The sequence below is a fragment of the Doryrhamphus excisus genome, chromosome 16 (genome assembly GCF_030265055.1).
Source record: "Doryrhamphus excisus isolate RoL2022-K1 chromosome 16, RoL_Dexc_1.0, whole genome shotgun sequence".
Taxonomy (NCBI): domain Eukaryota; kingdom Metazoa; phylum Chordata; class Actinopteri; order Syngnathiformes; family Syngnathidae; genus Doryrhamphus; species Doryrhamphus excisus.
The window spans coordinates 16381285-16398001 of record NC_080481.1 but is presented as its reverse complement, the minus strand read 5'-3'; the positions used below and the strand labels follow the sequence as shown (position 1 = coordinate 16398001).

At 29.9% G+C, this 16717-nt stretch overlaps 2 protein-coding genes across 2 annotated transcripts in view; one reads left to right on the top strand and one right to left on the bottom strand.

Moving 5' to 3' along the window:
- Positions 1-1205, bottom strand: part of gpd2 (glycerol-3-phosphate dehydrogenase 2 (mitochondrial)) — a 47079-nt gene extending 45874 nt beyond the window's left edge. Inside the window, exon 1 of the mRNA XM_058052685.1 lies at positions 440-1205. The gene's annotated coding sequence lies outside the window, so the exon portion shown is untranslated. The remainder of the gene's footprint in view (positions 1-439) is intronic.
- A 6749-nt stretch (positions 1206-7954) lies between these two features.
- On the top strand, positions 7955-16052 carry LOC131104922 (tubulin alpha-1C chain-like). Its single transcript, XM_058052615.1, has 4 exons — positions 7955-8116; positions 11438-11660; positions 13428-13576; positions 13729-16052. Exons 1-4 carry the CDS (start codon positions 8114-8116, stop codon positions 14701-14703), a joined length of 1350 nt encoding a protein of 449 aa, XP_057908598.1. The 5' UTR covers positions 7955-8113; the 3' UTR covers positions 14704-16052.
- Positions 16053-16717: the final 665 nt, after the last annotated feature.

Below are 16717 nucleotides of genomic sequence, written 5' to 3'. Positions count from 1 at the left end.
ACAAAATAAGATGGAAAAATAAATAAGCAAATCACAAAACAAATTATTATTATTAATTATTATTTTTTTGATGGATGGCTGGATGGATGGATGGTTGAATGGATGGTTGGTTGAATGGATGGATAGATGAATGGATGGTTGGTTGGTTAGTTGGTTGAATGGACTGGTATATGTGCTGATATAAATACTATATACTGGTATAAGTATATAGCATATAGTCCTTATCCATGGTCCCAAAGCGTCAGTGATGTTACCGTAACATTCAGTGAGACACACAAGCATGTCTTCTATGTCTTATTCTCTCTTATTATGTCTAATATATTGTGTAATAGGAGCATAAAGGTGACCATAGGGGTGCTATTTCATGTCCAGAGGGCTCTAGTAATGTTATAAAGCCTATTTAAAAGGTTTGAATAATCGAACTGCAAAATAATCCTACTTTGCGGAAATTCACTTATCACAGTCAGGTCTGGAACCCATCAAGCGCGACGTCATGCGGGCGAGCGTTGTGGATGGAGTGGGCAATAATGGCGGTGGGTTACCTTAAAGTAAAAAAAGTCAAGTATTAGTAAAGTCAAGAAGTATAATGAGTCAAAAGTAAAGTAAAGAGTTCAACCGAGACACTTTTGGGCGTCAAAAACAGTTTTTTGTGGAACCCCGGAGGCCCGTTTGGGGGCATCAAAAATATTTCATCATCTTGTGAGTGCCCACTTTCATCTCTGCATCCATCCAGCTTCAATGCAGCTTACGGCTTATCAGCGCCAGCAGACGCCGACGCCGATACGGGGGTCCAGAGGCCGGACCCCTGCCGACTTTCAACATGTAATCCATCACAGGTTGGAACAAATTACTGATGAGGGGCAAAGATGGCGGAAGTGGTCGTACATGTTTGTTGACAGGTAAACATTTGTGTCCTTGCTCCATCCTGGAGGACATGCAGGCCGGGGGGGTTTAAATGCGTCTTTTGAAGATACGCATCAGCACCATCTGGTGTCACAAACACAACCTGGCAGTTGGAGGCTGGTTTTAGTCTGGATACTCCAGGCAGGCTACACTGCTAATGTTGGGATTGCATGTTCTCCCCGTGCATGTGTGGGTTTTCTCCGGGTACTCCGGTTTCCTCCCACATTCCAAAAACATGCTAGGTTAATTAGCGACTCCAAATTGTCCATAGGTAAGAATGTGAGTGTGAATGGTTGTTTGTCTATATGTGCCCTGGGATTGGCTGGCCACTAGCTCGCTTGAAGACAGCTGGGATAGGCTCCAGCACCCCCGCGACCCTCGTGAGGATAAATGGTAGAAAATGAATGAATGAATAATAATTATAATTATTATTAATAATAACAATTTTAATAATAATTTTCATGTTAATTATTTTAATAATAATTATTATTAATTTTACTAATTTAATAATGTTAAATAATGTTTATAGTATTTAATTACTTAATTTAAAAAATTTAATAATGCTAATAATAGTAGTAATAATTATTATTATAAATTATTATATTTTATAATTATTATTCCAGATATGATTAAATTTTATAATTATTAAATTATAATTATTATATTTTATAATTATTAAATTATAATTATTAGATTTTATAACTATTAAATTATTTATTATTATTATTATTATTAAATTAGGAGTAAAATCATAATAATAATTATTATGCAAATTATTAATACTATTATTGTTATTTTTCTTATTATTATTATTATTATTATTATTATTATTAAGTTAAGTGCTCTGAGAACGCAGCATTTCATCTATGTACTGTTTATAATAATAATAATATTACTATTATTATTATTATTTCTATTTATTATTATTAAAATAAGAGTAAAACCATAATAATAAAAATAATTATTATTATGCAAATGATTAATATTATTATTGTTATTATTATTATTATTATTATCATTATATTATTATTATTATTATTATTATTATTATTATTATTATTATTATTATTATTATTATTATTATTATTATTATTATTAAGTTAAGTGCTCTGAGAATGCAGCATTTCATCTATGTACTGTTTATAATAATATTATTAATAATAATAATAATAATAATAATAATAATTATTATTATTATTATTATTATTATTATTATTATTATTATTATTATTATTATTATTATTATTATTATCCCATTATACTAATAATAATTATTTATTATTATTATTATTATTAAAATAAGAGTAAAATCATAATAATAATTATTATTATTATGCAAATTATTATTATTATTGTTATTATTAAGTTAAGTGCTCTGAGAACGCAGCATTTAATCTATGTACTGTTTATAATAATAATAATAATAATAATAATAATAATAATAATAATAATAATAATAATAATAATAATAATAATAATAATAATAATAATAATGATAATGATAATGATAATGATAATGATAATGATAATGATAATAATGATAATAATAATAATAATAATAAATGTTATTTGTATAGCGCTTTTCAGAGTACTCAAAGACGCTTTACAGTAGAGAAAAAGAAATAAAAATGGAGTTGAGTAAAAAGAGAGTAAAAGATGCATTAAAATACAATATCCAAACATTCATTCAGAGCTAAAACAAGGCTAAAAGGGTAGGAGCGCAATGCATTGTGGGTTATCATGTAGCATTTGCATACTGTATGTAAGTATGTAGTAGTTTGAAACCGCCATAGGCTGCGTTCAATGATTGTTGTACTTCCTGTTTGGACGCTAACGCGCATACATGAGTTGACTTAGCAGCCGTGACGTTATCAAAGCAATCAGCGGCTTTGCGATGAACGGTACGAGACGAGAGCCCCTTCAGACGCTAAAACTCTTAATCTTCTTGTCATGAAAACATAAAACGGTGAGTTGGGACGTCCAATCAGAGTGGCTTAATCCTTCTTTCAACGATACCTGAAATTGTGTGCAAGCGGGGGTCCAAACACTTGAATGACAAGATGGGATTATTCCACACAAAATACACCACAAGTGTCTGGAGCTAATTAAACCACGGGTGATGATTCATTTCGCTTGGGGGAGTTTTGCTTCCTCTTAGTCTGAGTACAAGCTAGAAAAAAAAATAAATATAAATTATAAGTAATTATTGTCAAATTATTTATTATTATCATTATTACTCATCAGTATTATATATTATAAATATATATTATATTCAATATTTGTAGAATTAAAATATGTATTTTTTTTTATTTATTAAACGTTTTTATTATTAATAAAAACGTTTAATAAATGAATAAAAATAAAACATATTAATTAATATAATTTTTTATTAATAAATAAATTATTATTAATTGTTATTAATTAATTGTTATTAATAAAATAATAATAAATAATAAATAAATTTAATACTTTTAAATTTAATTTAATAATTATACTTATAATAATAAGTTGTTTGATACAATTATGTAGTACTTGTATTATATGTATTATATAAATTATGTAATACTATGTAAATAATAAAAATAAATAAATGTAATTATTAATTATTATAAATTAATTATTAATTATTTATTATTTTAATAATTAATTATTATATTATTATAATCATTAATAAAACCGTTTAACAAATAATTTTAATACGTTTTAATTTAATTCAATAATTATCTTATTATAATAAGTTGTTTATACAATTATGTAATACTTGTATTATATTAATTATGTAATATTATGTAAATAATAATAAATAAATAAATTGTATTATTAATTATTGTTAATAAATAAATACATTATTACTAATTATTATTAGCTAATTATTAATTATTGTAAAATAATTATTATCAATAATTATTATTCATAGAAACGTTTAATAATTAAATTAAATAATTTTAATTTAATAATGATACTCATAATAATAAGTTGTTTTATACAATTATGTAATACTTGTATTATATGTATTATATTAATTATGTAATACTATGTAAATAATAACAAATAAATGTAATTATAAATTATTATTAATAAATACATACATTATTAATAATTATTATTAACTAATTATTAATGATTATTAATAAATAAATACATTCTTGCTAATTATCATTTGCTAATTATTAATTATTGTAAATTAATTATTAATTATCATTAATTATTATTCATAAATAGTTTAATAATTAAATTAAATAATTTTAATTTAATAATTAAGTTGTTTTATACAATGATGTAATACTTGTATTATATGTATTATATTAATTATGTAATACTATGTAAATAATAATAAATAAATGTAATTATAAATTATTGTTAATAAATACATACATTATTATAATTAGTATTAACTAATTATTAATTATATATTAATAAATAAACACATTATTACTAATTATCATTAGCTAATTATTAATTATTGTAAATTAATTATTAATTATCATTAATTATTATTCATAAAAACGTTTAATAATTACATTTAATAATTATGCTCATAATAATAAGTTGTTTTATACAATTATGCAATACTTGTATTATATGTATTATATTAATTATGTAATACTATGTAAATAATAATAAATAAATGTAATTATAAATTATTATTAATAAATACACACACTATTATTAATTATTAATAATTATAAATTAATTATAAATTATTGTTATTAATAAAAACGTTTAATAAATACATGTAATACTTTTTTAATTTAATGTAATAATTATACTTCTAATAATGAGTTGTTTGATACAATGATGTATATTTAGTGAATGGCCACACAAAATACACCACAAGTGTCTGGAGCTAATTAAACCACGGATGATGATTCATTTCGCTTGGGGGAGTTTTGCTTCCTCTTAGTCTGAGTACAAGCTAAAAAAAAAGAAATACTTCACTCAAAACAAATCATCTCTGGATCTCCAAGGGTTGGAGGAACAAACAAATGTACTCTTATCTCGCTAGAAGATCCTCAGCGGGCGTTTGAAGAGGAATCCAAAGAGTTTGTTTGAGGATTAGGATTTTCATTCCGAGTCGGAGACCTCGGCAACGTCGCACCTCCAAAGGTCAGCGGCAAAGTGAGTGTTTACCGGAGAAAACAACACATGTAACACCGCCTGTTAGAGACTCCGTCAAGGCTGCGGGACCTGAACGCATCACGGTCCAATTTGTCGAGCCATTTATTATTTATTATTATTATTATTTATATATTATGCTTCTTCTTACTACGCATTCAAGGGGGCGGATCCATACGACTGTCAATCACATTGATACCAAAGGAGTAACTAAGTACTGCAAAATAATTATTTGTACAATAATATACAAGATATTACTTAAAAATATTAGTATTTTAATATTTGTCTGTATTTATTAATAATGCTATTATTATTATAATGAATAATAAACAAACAGTAATTATTGTCGAATTATTTATTGTTATAATTATTACTCATCAGTATTATATATTATATATATATTATATTACATATTTGTAGAATTAAAATATGTATTTTTTCATTTTTGTTTGTATTAAATTCATTTATTAAACGTTTTATTATTAATAAAAACATTTCATAAATAAATATAATGCTTTTTAATTAAATTTAATAATTATACTCATAATAATAATTTATTTTATACAATTATGTAATGCTTGTATTGTATGTATTATATTCATTATATCACACTATGTAAATAATAATGAATAAATGAATACATTTAATTATTAAATATTATTAATAAATAAATACATTATTACTAATTATTATAAAATAATTATTAATTATTATTCATAAAAACGTTTAATGAATAAATTTAATACTTTTTAATTTAATAATTATACTTATAATAATAAGTTGTTTTATACAATTATGTAATACTTGTATTATATGTATTATATTAATTATGTAATACTATGTAAATAATAATAAATAATTTTAATTATGACTTATTATTAATAAATAAATACATGATTATTAATTATGAATTATTATTAACTAATTATTAATTATTATACATTAATTATTAATTATTATTCATAAAAACGTTTACTAAATAGATTTAATACTTTTTTTAATTTAATTTAATAATTATACTTATAATAATAAGCTGTTTCATACAATTATGTAATACATGATTTCAATTTCAATAAAATAAAATCCAGATCAATCAACATAAAGCATAGTGCAAATCAATGATTGGAACATGACTGGAACATTGGTACTGGTTCAGCGGCACTAAACCAGTACCAAACTTTGCAGTGGAGCCCATCCTGCCACGTCAGGCTCACAGAAAAGGACGCTGGTGCTCTCTAGTGGCGGCAACAATTATTGCAACTTGTTCGAAAAGACCTTCTCTCTCAACCGGAAGAAGATAAATAAATGACTTATAAATATCTCTCTCTATATATATATAAAGAAAAAAATAAAAATATAATAAAAATATAATAAAAAATAATAAATATTAATTATATTAAATATTAATAAATATATATGTAATATAATAGTTTTCAATGCTTCTGCTATACCCTCCACTTTTTCAGTGCTTTGGTTCTTTGCAAAAGCTGTGATAAAACATTATAATGTTATTATAATATGTTATTATAATAATTATTATAAATTATTATAAATTATTATAAATTATTTTTTATTCATTATTAAATTATTAAATAAATGTTTAATGTTAATTTTTATTTTTTGACACAAAGATGGAAAAATAAATAAGCAAATCAAAAAACAAATGAAACAAATGAACAAATAAAATTTTATTTATTATTAAACTATTAAATAAATGTTTAATGTAGATTTTTATTTTTCGACACAAAATAAGATGGAAAAATAAATAAGCAAATCAAAAAACAAATGAAACAAATTATTTTTTATTTATTATTAAATAGTTAAATAAATGTTTAATGTTCATTTTCATTTTTAGACACAAAATAAGATGGAAAAATAAATAAGCAAATCAAAAAACAAATGAAACAAATTAACAAATTAATTTTTATTTATTATTAAATAATTAAATAAATGTTTAATGTTCATTTTATTTTTCACCACAAAATAAGATGGAAAAATAAATAAGCAAATCAAAAAAACAAATGAAACAAGTGAAACAAATTAACACATTAATTTTTATTTATTATTAAATTATTAAATAAATGTTTAATGTTAATTTTTATTTTTCGACACAAAATAAGATGTAAAAATAAATAAGCAAATCAAAAAACAAATGAAAAAAATGAAACAAATGAAACAAATAAATTTTTATTTATTATTAAATTATTAAATAAATGTTTAATGTTAATTTTTATTTTTCGACACAAAATAAGATGGAAAAATAAATAAGCAAATCAAAAAACAAATGAAACAAATTAAACTTTCATATCAAGGCGGGGGCCTCAAACTAGCGTCCCGCGGACCGCATTGGGCCCGGAGCCACGTGTTTGAGACCCCTTGTGTAAATTGTAACTTAATGAATTCATTATACCTAAATACATTTCAGTGTGCTTATGAAAAATATAAAAATACAGTCATAAATAGAAAAAATACGAGAACGAAATGAAACTGTAATAAAAAAAAGAGCGTTAACCTCCCACCCAGATCTCTTTGTAACAGCGCACAGAATCCATGACCCCCTTTAGGATTCAATTGTCATGAATTATGAATTATGGTTGTGACAGTTGAGCAGTTGGGACCAAAAGAGGACGCCATAGTGACGGCTTTTGGGGTCGTTTTTTTTTTTGGGGGGGGGGGTCACTTAATGAATTAGCGAGGTGTGGCGCTGTCTTCTTCCGCCCGCCACCAGGCACACGGCGCATTCTTGCGCCGGGCGTGGCACGTATTCTTCCGCTATGACTTCTCCAACGAGTAACAAGTTGTTACTTTCGAATGAAGCGTGACGTTTTAGTGACGCTAGTGACGCTAGCGCTGATACGTTTGTATGTTCAAGATTTAGCAGCGACTAAAGCCGTGCGGAAGTGGTCTCTCAGGGTTTTGAAAAAATGCAACCTCTGGCTCCACCTCTGCCCCCTCCCCCCGTGGCGGTTATAAAAGTGCGTGCATGAGACACTGATGGGACTTCACTCACAGAGATCTCATTATAGGCGCACTGTGAGGACCATCCGGGACGCAACTTTCTTTTTCCAAACAGGAAAACAAGCTAAACGACAAAATGGTGAGTTCCTTTTTGTTTGTTTACTGCGTCGACTTTAGCCGCAGGGTTTGGAAGCGAGTTCAAACAGGAAGCAAAGCTGTGGCATGTGACTGCAGCTCCGGTGAAGGTTAACACTTTCCATATGGGGGCTGGAGGCCTGCTTGCCCGGGAATGCTGATGTGGCTCTTGCAGGCCTTCATGTATTCTATTTGTGTTGTGTGCTTCCCGTCGGATGAACTAGTGAATTCCCAGTATTCCGGAGCGCCACAAAGACAAAAAACATCTTCAAATTCATTGTTGGGGCGCTGACCTAGTTGGGAGTATGTTGTAATGTTTATGGCGTGTTGGGAAAGACCGAAAAAGATAACGAGTGGTCGGAGTTTGGTGTGCTGGCACGTCCTTCCGGACCGTTCAGGATGCCACATGGAGGGAAATTGTGTGTGGGGTGGGGAGTCATTACTTTGGGCTTACTTCCTTCCTCTTTATTGTATGTTGTGTGGCGGGCAGATTGATCAAATATTGTAGTATCAGTATTGGATAAATATTACTGTGATCAGATTATTTTTCAAAAATGTTTATTTTTGCAAATATTAAAAAAATATAATTACATTTTTGTTCTTTATGTATATTTTTATTATATATTTATATTTTTTATTTATATATTTTTAATTATTTATGTATTATTTTATATATTTATTATTTTATATATTATTATTTTGTATATTTTTTATTATTTATTTATTATTATTATTATTATTATTATTATTATTATTATTATTATTATTATTATTATTATTATTATTATTGTTGTTATTATTATTATTATTATTATTATTATTATTATTATTTTAAAGCAAGTTGAAGAAACAAATGCTAGCTGCTCTCACTTTATGACTCAACTGCCAACAGGGAACTTCCTCTGGCGCCAAACCACTTACTTATACTAACCACGCCCCCAGGCCGTGAGAGACACGCCCCCTACTGTCCGCCACCAAATTTGGATTGGATAAATACTACTGTGATCAGATTATTTTTCAAAAATGTTTATTTTTGCAAATATTTAAAAAATATAATTACATTTTTTCTTTGTATGTATATTTTTATTATATATTTATATATTTTATTTATATATTTTTTATGATGTTTTTATTATTTTATGTATTTATTATTTATTTATTTTATATTATATATATATATTATTTTATATTTTATATTTTATATTTTATATTTTATATTTTATATTTTATATTTTATATTTTATATTTTATATTTTATATTTTATATTTTATATTATTGTTATGTATATTTTTATTATATATTTATATTTTGTATTTATATATTTTTATTATTTATTTATTATTTTATATATTTATTGTTTATTTATTTTATATATTTATTATTTATTTATTTAATATATTTTTATATTTTGTATTCTACATTTTTTATTTTTTATTAATTATTATTATTATTATTATTATTATTATTATTTTAACTGTAGCAGGTTGAAGAAACAAACGCTAGCTGCTCTCACTTTACGACTCAACTGCCAACAGGGAACTTCCTGTGGCGCCAAAACCACTTACTCATACTAACCACGCCCCCAAGCCGTGAGAGACACGCCCCCTACTGTCCACCATGTTTTTCCAATGGTAACAAATAAGAATAATAAGAAAAGTATGAAGAATACAGTTTACTTGCAGGCCCATAATTACGTCAAATCGTCCACCTCTTGTTTTTTTTTTTGTTTGTTTTTTTTAATTTTTCATACAGGAAGCCCGTACAACATGCTATGTGTGTTGTAACACAGTACAAGTACATTCATGTACTTCATTTTCAGGATGTTGTTTTACTAGCGTTGATAATGGCGCCCATATGGTGGGGCCACGGCAGCATGAATCACTCAAAATAGCTGAGCTGGCTGCTGTGACCATACTTAGCAACCCCCCCCCCCCCCCCCCCATTGGGAGGCCAGGAGGGGGTTGAAGGTCAATGTATGAGAATTAAAAAAAACAAAAAACAATTATATTTTTATGATATATTTATATTTTTATTTATATATATTTTTGTATTATTTTATATATTTATTATTTCTTTATTTTATATATTTTTATATTTATATTATTATTATTATTATTATTATTTTAAAGCAGGTTGAAGAATTAATTATTATTATTATTATATTATTATTATTATTATTTTAACTGTAGCAGGTTGAAGAAACAAACGCGAGCTGCTCTCACTTTACGACTCAACTGCCAACAGGGAACTTCCTGTGGCGCCAAAACCACTTACTCATACTAACCACGCCCCCAAGCCGTGAGAGACACGCCCCCTACTGTCCACCATGTTTTTCCAATGGTAACATATAAGAATAATAAGAAAAGTATAAAGAATACAGTTTACTTGCAGGCCCATAATTACGTCAACTCGTTTTTTTTTGGTTTTTTTTTAATTTTTCATACAGGAAGTCCATACAACATCCACTGTGTGTTGTAACACAGTACAAGTACTTTCATGTACTTCATTTTCAGGATGTTGTTTTACTAGCGTTGATAATGGCGCCCATATGGTGGGGCCACGGCAGCATGAATCACTCAAAATAGCTGAGCTGGCTGCTGTGACCATACTTAGCAACCCCCCCCCCCCCTATTGGGAGGCCAGGAGGGGGTTGAAGGTCAATGTATGAGAATTTAATAAAAAAAACGATTAAAAAAAGACTTATCTGGAGGTTTCGCTCGTGCGCACACGAGGCAGCCAACGAAGAGCCTCGCGGCATCCATGGAAAAACACAATGAGCTTCATTGTGGGCATGTTTTTTCTGGGCCTGACACCATCTGCACAGAGAGAGAGAGAGAGAGACAGGAATTTCACAACAACACAAATATTCCGTGAGTCACCACCCCTCCCCCCTCGGAGAGAATGAGGTCACGGTGGCCAAATACTCACAATACTTTGTTGACATGTTTGTGTTTTTGACCACCAACTCTTAACTGAAATATTTGACTCGAAGTACAAGTACCCAAGTATATGAGGTGAGCTTTGTTTGCAAAATACTTCATTTGGTTTTTTTTTCCTTCGGGCTAAAATTTCGATGAGACCTAACTTGTCTGCACTTCTCCGCCCCCGCTCTTAACATTTAAAAGGAACTTAGAAATACTTGAAAAGGGTGTGGACTACTTCAGTACTTCAGACCTCGTCAGCAGGTCTAGGGTCAAAGGAACCACGAGTTCCAGCTTGCAGTAAAGTGAACAATGTACTATTTATCCACTGCAGTTTTACTTAATTTCTGTGTGAAATTAATATTTCCGTTGTCTCCACCCCCCCCCCCCCCCCCTCCCACAGCGCGAATGTATCTCCATCCATGTCGGCCAAGCCGGTGTCCAAATGGGCAATACCTGCTGGGAACTGTACTGCCTGGAGCACGGCATCCAACCGGACGGCCACATGCCCACCGCCAAGCCCGCAGGAGGCTACGACGATTCCTTCACGACCTTCTTCAGTGAGACCGGCACTGGGAAGTATGTGCCCCGGGCGATCTTTGTCGACCTGGAACCTACGGTCATCGGTGAGTTGGGGTGATTATGTTGACAAACCAGTCGAGGTCGAGCAACCCAACGAGTTTCTTGGCGTAAAATACTGCCAAAGTACCACCAAAAATCCTTTTCAGTCGTTCTTTTATCCCCCTTTTCCAAAACATATTTTGCCAAAATCTAGGAAAACCTACCCAAGTCCTACCTAATTTAATTTAATTTAATTTAATTTAATTTAATTTAATTTAATTTAATTTAATTTAATTTAATTTAATTTAATTTAATTTAATTTAATTTAATTTAATTTAATTTAATTTAATTTAATTTCATTTAATTTCATTTAATTTCATTTAATTTCATTTAATTTCATTTAATTTCATTTAATTTCATTTTATCCATCAGTAGCAATCAGTAACTGTTACATTTGTTCACTTCCTGCTTTCCTATTTATTTTATTTTATTTTATTTTATTTTATTTTATTTTATTTTATTTTATTTTATTTTATTTTATTTTATTTTATTTTATTTTATTTTATTTTATTTTATTTTATTTTATTTTATTTTATTTTATTTTATTTTATTTTATTTTATTTTATTTTATTTTATTATGTTATGTTATGTTATGCTATGTTATTTTATTTTATTTTATGAACTGGGTACATAACTGAGGGTTCAGCTCCGGGTCCAACGGGTCCAGGTGTGTGTCTGCCACAGGTTGGGATCAGGAAGGTGTTTTCAGAGGTTCTGCCCTCCCACAAGGTGGCCAAGGTCCAGGAGTTTAATTTCATTTGAACATGCATCAGATTACAATTGAATGCATCCCATAATCAGTTCCCAGTTCCACATGTCCAAAAGGAGTCGGAAGAAGCAAAGCTTATTAAATCCTACCCCTCCATCTGTTACTTTTACAATCAGTAACTGTTACATTTGTTCACTTCCTGCCTTTCTAATATAATTTTTATTTTATTTTATTTTTTTAATGAAAAAAAAATGTTTTTAATTTTTTTAAATTTTTGTAATTTTTTAAATGGTTTTAATGCTTTCCATAACACAGTTTGAGGTTTTTTTTTGTTCGTATCAAGGTTTATTTTAATTTAATTTAATGTTATTTTATTTTATGAAATTAAATTTAAAATAAAATAAAATAAATATTAATTATTAATATATAATTTAATTAATTTAATTTAATGTTATTTTATTTTATTAAATTAAATCTAAAATTAAATTAAATTAAACCTCGGTACGAGGTGCATTATTACCCTCAAACCCTCAAACTGTATTATGGAAAGCATTTAAAAAATTACAAAAATTAAAAAAAATTAAAAACATTTTTTAAATTTAATTTATTTAACTTAATGTTGTTTTATTTTATTAAATTAAATTAAAAATAAAATAAAAATAAAATAAAATAAATTACATTTAATATTAATTTTATTTTATTTTCAATTTAATTTAATTTAATTTAATTTAATTTAATTTAATTTAATTTAATTTAATTTAATTTAATTTAATTTAATTTAATTTAATTTAATTTAATTTAATTTAATTTAATTTAATTTAATTTAATTTAATTTAATTTAATTTAATTGTTTAATAATCATATTTCTCATATAGGATGACATTTTTAGCTAATTGGCTATTTTTAGCCTTGTGCATTATTTTAGCTGTTCGAAGATGAACTATATCAGCAAGTTGAAGTATTTGTGATTTTAGAAATAAGGAGTTAGTATGTCAGCCAATGTCACCTTGAACGGGTTCTACTGTACTGACTTCTTTGATCCTTCAATGCCCCCCCCTTCCAGATGAGGTCCGCACGGGGACATATCGTCAACTCTTCCACCCGGAACAGCTCATCTCCGGAAAGGAGGATGCCGCCAACAACTACGCACGGGGTCACTACACTGTTGGGAAGGAGCACATTGACTCTGTGCTCAACAGGATCCGCAAACTGGTGAGGTTTTCTCGAAACTCAGTGATGAAAAATCAACGTTCGAAATTTTGGCTATATTGTTCGTACTGTCTGTTCGAACTGCGATAGTCCACATTGATCTTCTCAACGATAACTTAAGTCGATCAATGAACCGCTAATGTATCTTCTTTCAGTCTGACCAGTGCACCGGTCTCCAAGGGTTCCTGGTCTTCCACTCCTTTGGAGGAGGAACCGGTTCCGGTTTCACGTCTCTTCTGATGGAGCGTCTCTCTGTTGACTTTGGCAAAAAGTCCAAACTGGAGTTCGCTATCTATCCGGCTCCTCAGGTGTCCACCGCCGTTGTGGAGCCTTACAACTCCATCCTGACCACGCACACCACCCTGGAGCACTCCGACTGCGCCTTCATGGTGGACAACGAGGCCATCTATGATATATGCCGCAGGAACCTGGACATCGAGCGTCCGTCGTACACCAACCTGAACCGACTCATAAGTCAAATTGTCTCTTCGATCACCGCGTCGCTGCGTTTCGACGGTGCCTTGAACGTGGACTTGACGGAGTTCCAAACCAACTTGGTGCCCTACCCGCGTATCCACTTCCCCCTGGCGACATACGCGCCCGTTATCTCGGCGGAGAAAGCGTACCATGAGCAGCTCACCGTTGCCGAGATCACCAACGCTTGCTTCGAGCCGGCTAATCAGATGGTGAAATGCGACCCTCGCCACGGCAAGTACATGGCGTGCTGTCTCCTGTACCGCGGCGACGTTGTGCCCAAAGACGTCAACGTCGCCATCAGCAACATCAAAACAAAACGCTCCATTCAGTTTGTGGACTGGTGTCCCACTGGCTTCAAGGTGGGAATCAACTACCAGCCGCCCACTGTGGTTCCCGGTGGAGACCTGGCCAAGGTCCAGAGGGCCGTGTGCATGCTGAGCAACACCACCGCCATCGCTGAAGCCTGGGCCCGACTGGACCACAAATTTGACCTGATGTACGCCAAGAGGGCGTTTGTGCACTGGTACGTCGGGGAAGGCATGGAGGAAGGGGAGTTCTCCGAGGCCAGAGAAGACATGGCCGCCTTGGAGAAGGACTACGAAGAAGTGGGCGTCGACTCATTGGAGGATGACGAAGAGGGGGAGGAGTATTAGAACAGGAAATAGAGCATGTTGTGGACTGGGCAGCTTCGTTACGTTCGTTACGTTGGACCTGTTTATGTGTACTTCCTGTCCCGCTTTTGTCGACATCACATTTGAGAACCTAAGGGTTCATTCCCATGAAAAAAAGTCAATTAACGCCTTTATTTTCGAAAAAAGTAAAGGCTGTCAAATTACACAACATTAAGTTAAATGTGCACAGTCACTTCCTGTTCAGTGCCAAGTAATTCAAACAACAAAATGTACCCATTTCAGTTTTTATTAACGGTTAGCCAGATTTGCACATGTACAAACTCAATTTACTTGGGGGCCACTGGGGCTCGGGTCTGGGTGAGACTGGGTCGCATCAGGTTTTCCAAAAAAAAAAACAAAAAAAAAACCCATTTATTAAAAACAAAAAAAATTAAAAAACTTTGCTTTGGTTCCCATTTTCTACAAGAAAAGCTCTGATAAAACATTCCACTGTTCTCAAATATCTTACTTTTTATTTTTCTACACAAAATAAGATGAAAAATAAATAAACAAATCAAGAATAAAGAAAATCAATCAGTAATAAATAAATATAATAATAATAATAAAACGGCAAATAATAAAAACTTAAGAAACCACATATAGTTGGTGGGTAGACAAATGATTTTTTTCATATTAAAATGAACAAAGCATTATTAGAGCCCTGTAGACATGACAAAACACGACTATAGTCACATTTATACTTTTTATTTACAACATATTGCGCAACTGCAGGGTCTTGAGACACATGCTAACTCGCAAACTAGAGAGCTAGCGACCTAAACGGTAGCCTTCAAGTTATTTCCTTTCAACTTAAATAGCCAAAAACTTACCACTTCCACACGGATAGGGAGGATAACTATTAACAGTTATTTAACCTTTAACATGAACATTAATCAAACGTAATAATTATTTTCTGGGAACATGATACCATACAGCATCCATATCAAACTTGCGGGGGCCTCAAACTAGTGTCCTGCGGGCCACATTTGGCCCGCGGGCCCGCGTGTTTGAGACCCCTGCTTTATTGTAACCAAACAATGAAACGACTGTTAGATAAGTGTACAAAAACATCATATGATGTCAATTAACTTTATGATCATCTGTTCTCGTTATTGGTCAGGCCTAAGTCACAAGTAAAATACGCAAGCAAAATGGCTGCTTTCCACGTGAGTCAATAAGTGCGAGGGGGCGTCGACATAAACAGGTTCTGCTGCATGGAAAAATGTGTAAGAGCTCCTTCACATCATGTTTGCTTTTCTTGAGCTTGACTCTCATTGGAAGGTCGGAATTATGTTTGTGCCTTCTTTTTCAAATAAACGTGTTGACAATCAGCGGTGCGTTTTGGTTTCTTTGATTGACAGTTTTATACGACCTACATAAATGCTGACAAGCGAAGAAAAACAGGACACCAGGACTAGAAAATATTACCTACTGCGACTTGCTGACCACAAGAGAGCGCTTCAATGCCGGAAGTTTCCAAGATGTTATTTCTTTCATTTTGGAGATTGCAAATAAATTGCAAACAAACTAAAAAAATAATAATAATAATCTCAACCACAATATAAATACCCACAAAATACTGTAAATAACTGAATTAATAGTAAAAGCAATGAAAATTATACACACAACAATGAACATCTAACAATTGAAATAACCACATTGCTGCAATACAATAACTAAATAATGTATAAGCTACACAGTATGCAATAAATAACAGTACATTTGTAGTAATATTAATTGGGCTTTCAATTACAATTTGAGCCCGTTTTAAAAGGTCACAGTAAGTAATCAATTATTATTTTATTTTATAAATTTATACGTTTATAAATTTATATATTAATTCATATATAAAATATAAATATTAAATTTATATATAAAATAATAATTAATATATATTTAATTATATTATTATTTTTTTATTATATTATTTTTGTATTATATTTTTATAGAATTCTACAAATTTGGCTGCACAAATATTTTAATTCATTCACTCATT

What these genes read in the sequence shown, in the direction of transcription:
- LOC131104922 (XM_058052615.1), top strand. An exon ending in CCTGGAACCTACGGTCATCG is followed by an intron (nt 11,661 to 13,427) that starts GTGAGTTGGGGT and finishes CCCCCCTTCCAG; the next exon opens with ATGAGGTCCGCACGGGGACA. An exon ending in TCAACAGGATCCGCAAACTG is followed by an intron (nt 13,577 to 13,728) that starts GTGAGGTTTTCT and finishes ATCTTCTTTCAG; the next exon opens with TCTGACCAGTGCACCGGTCT.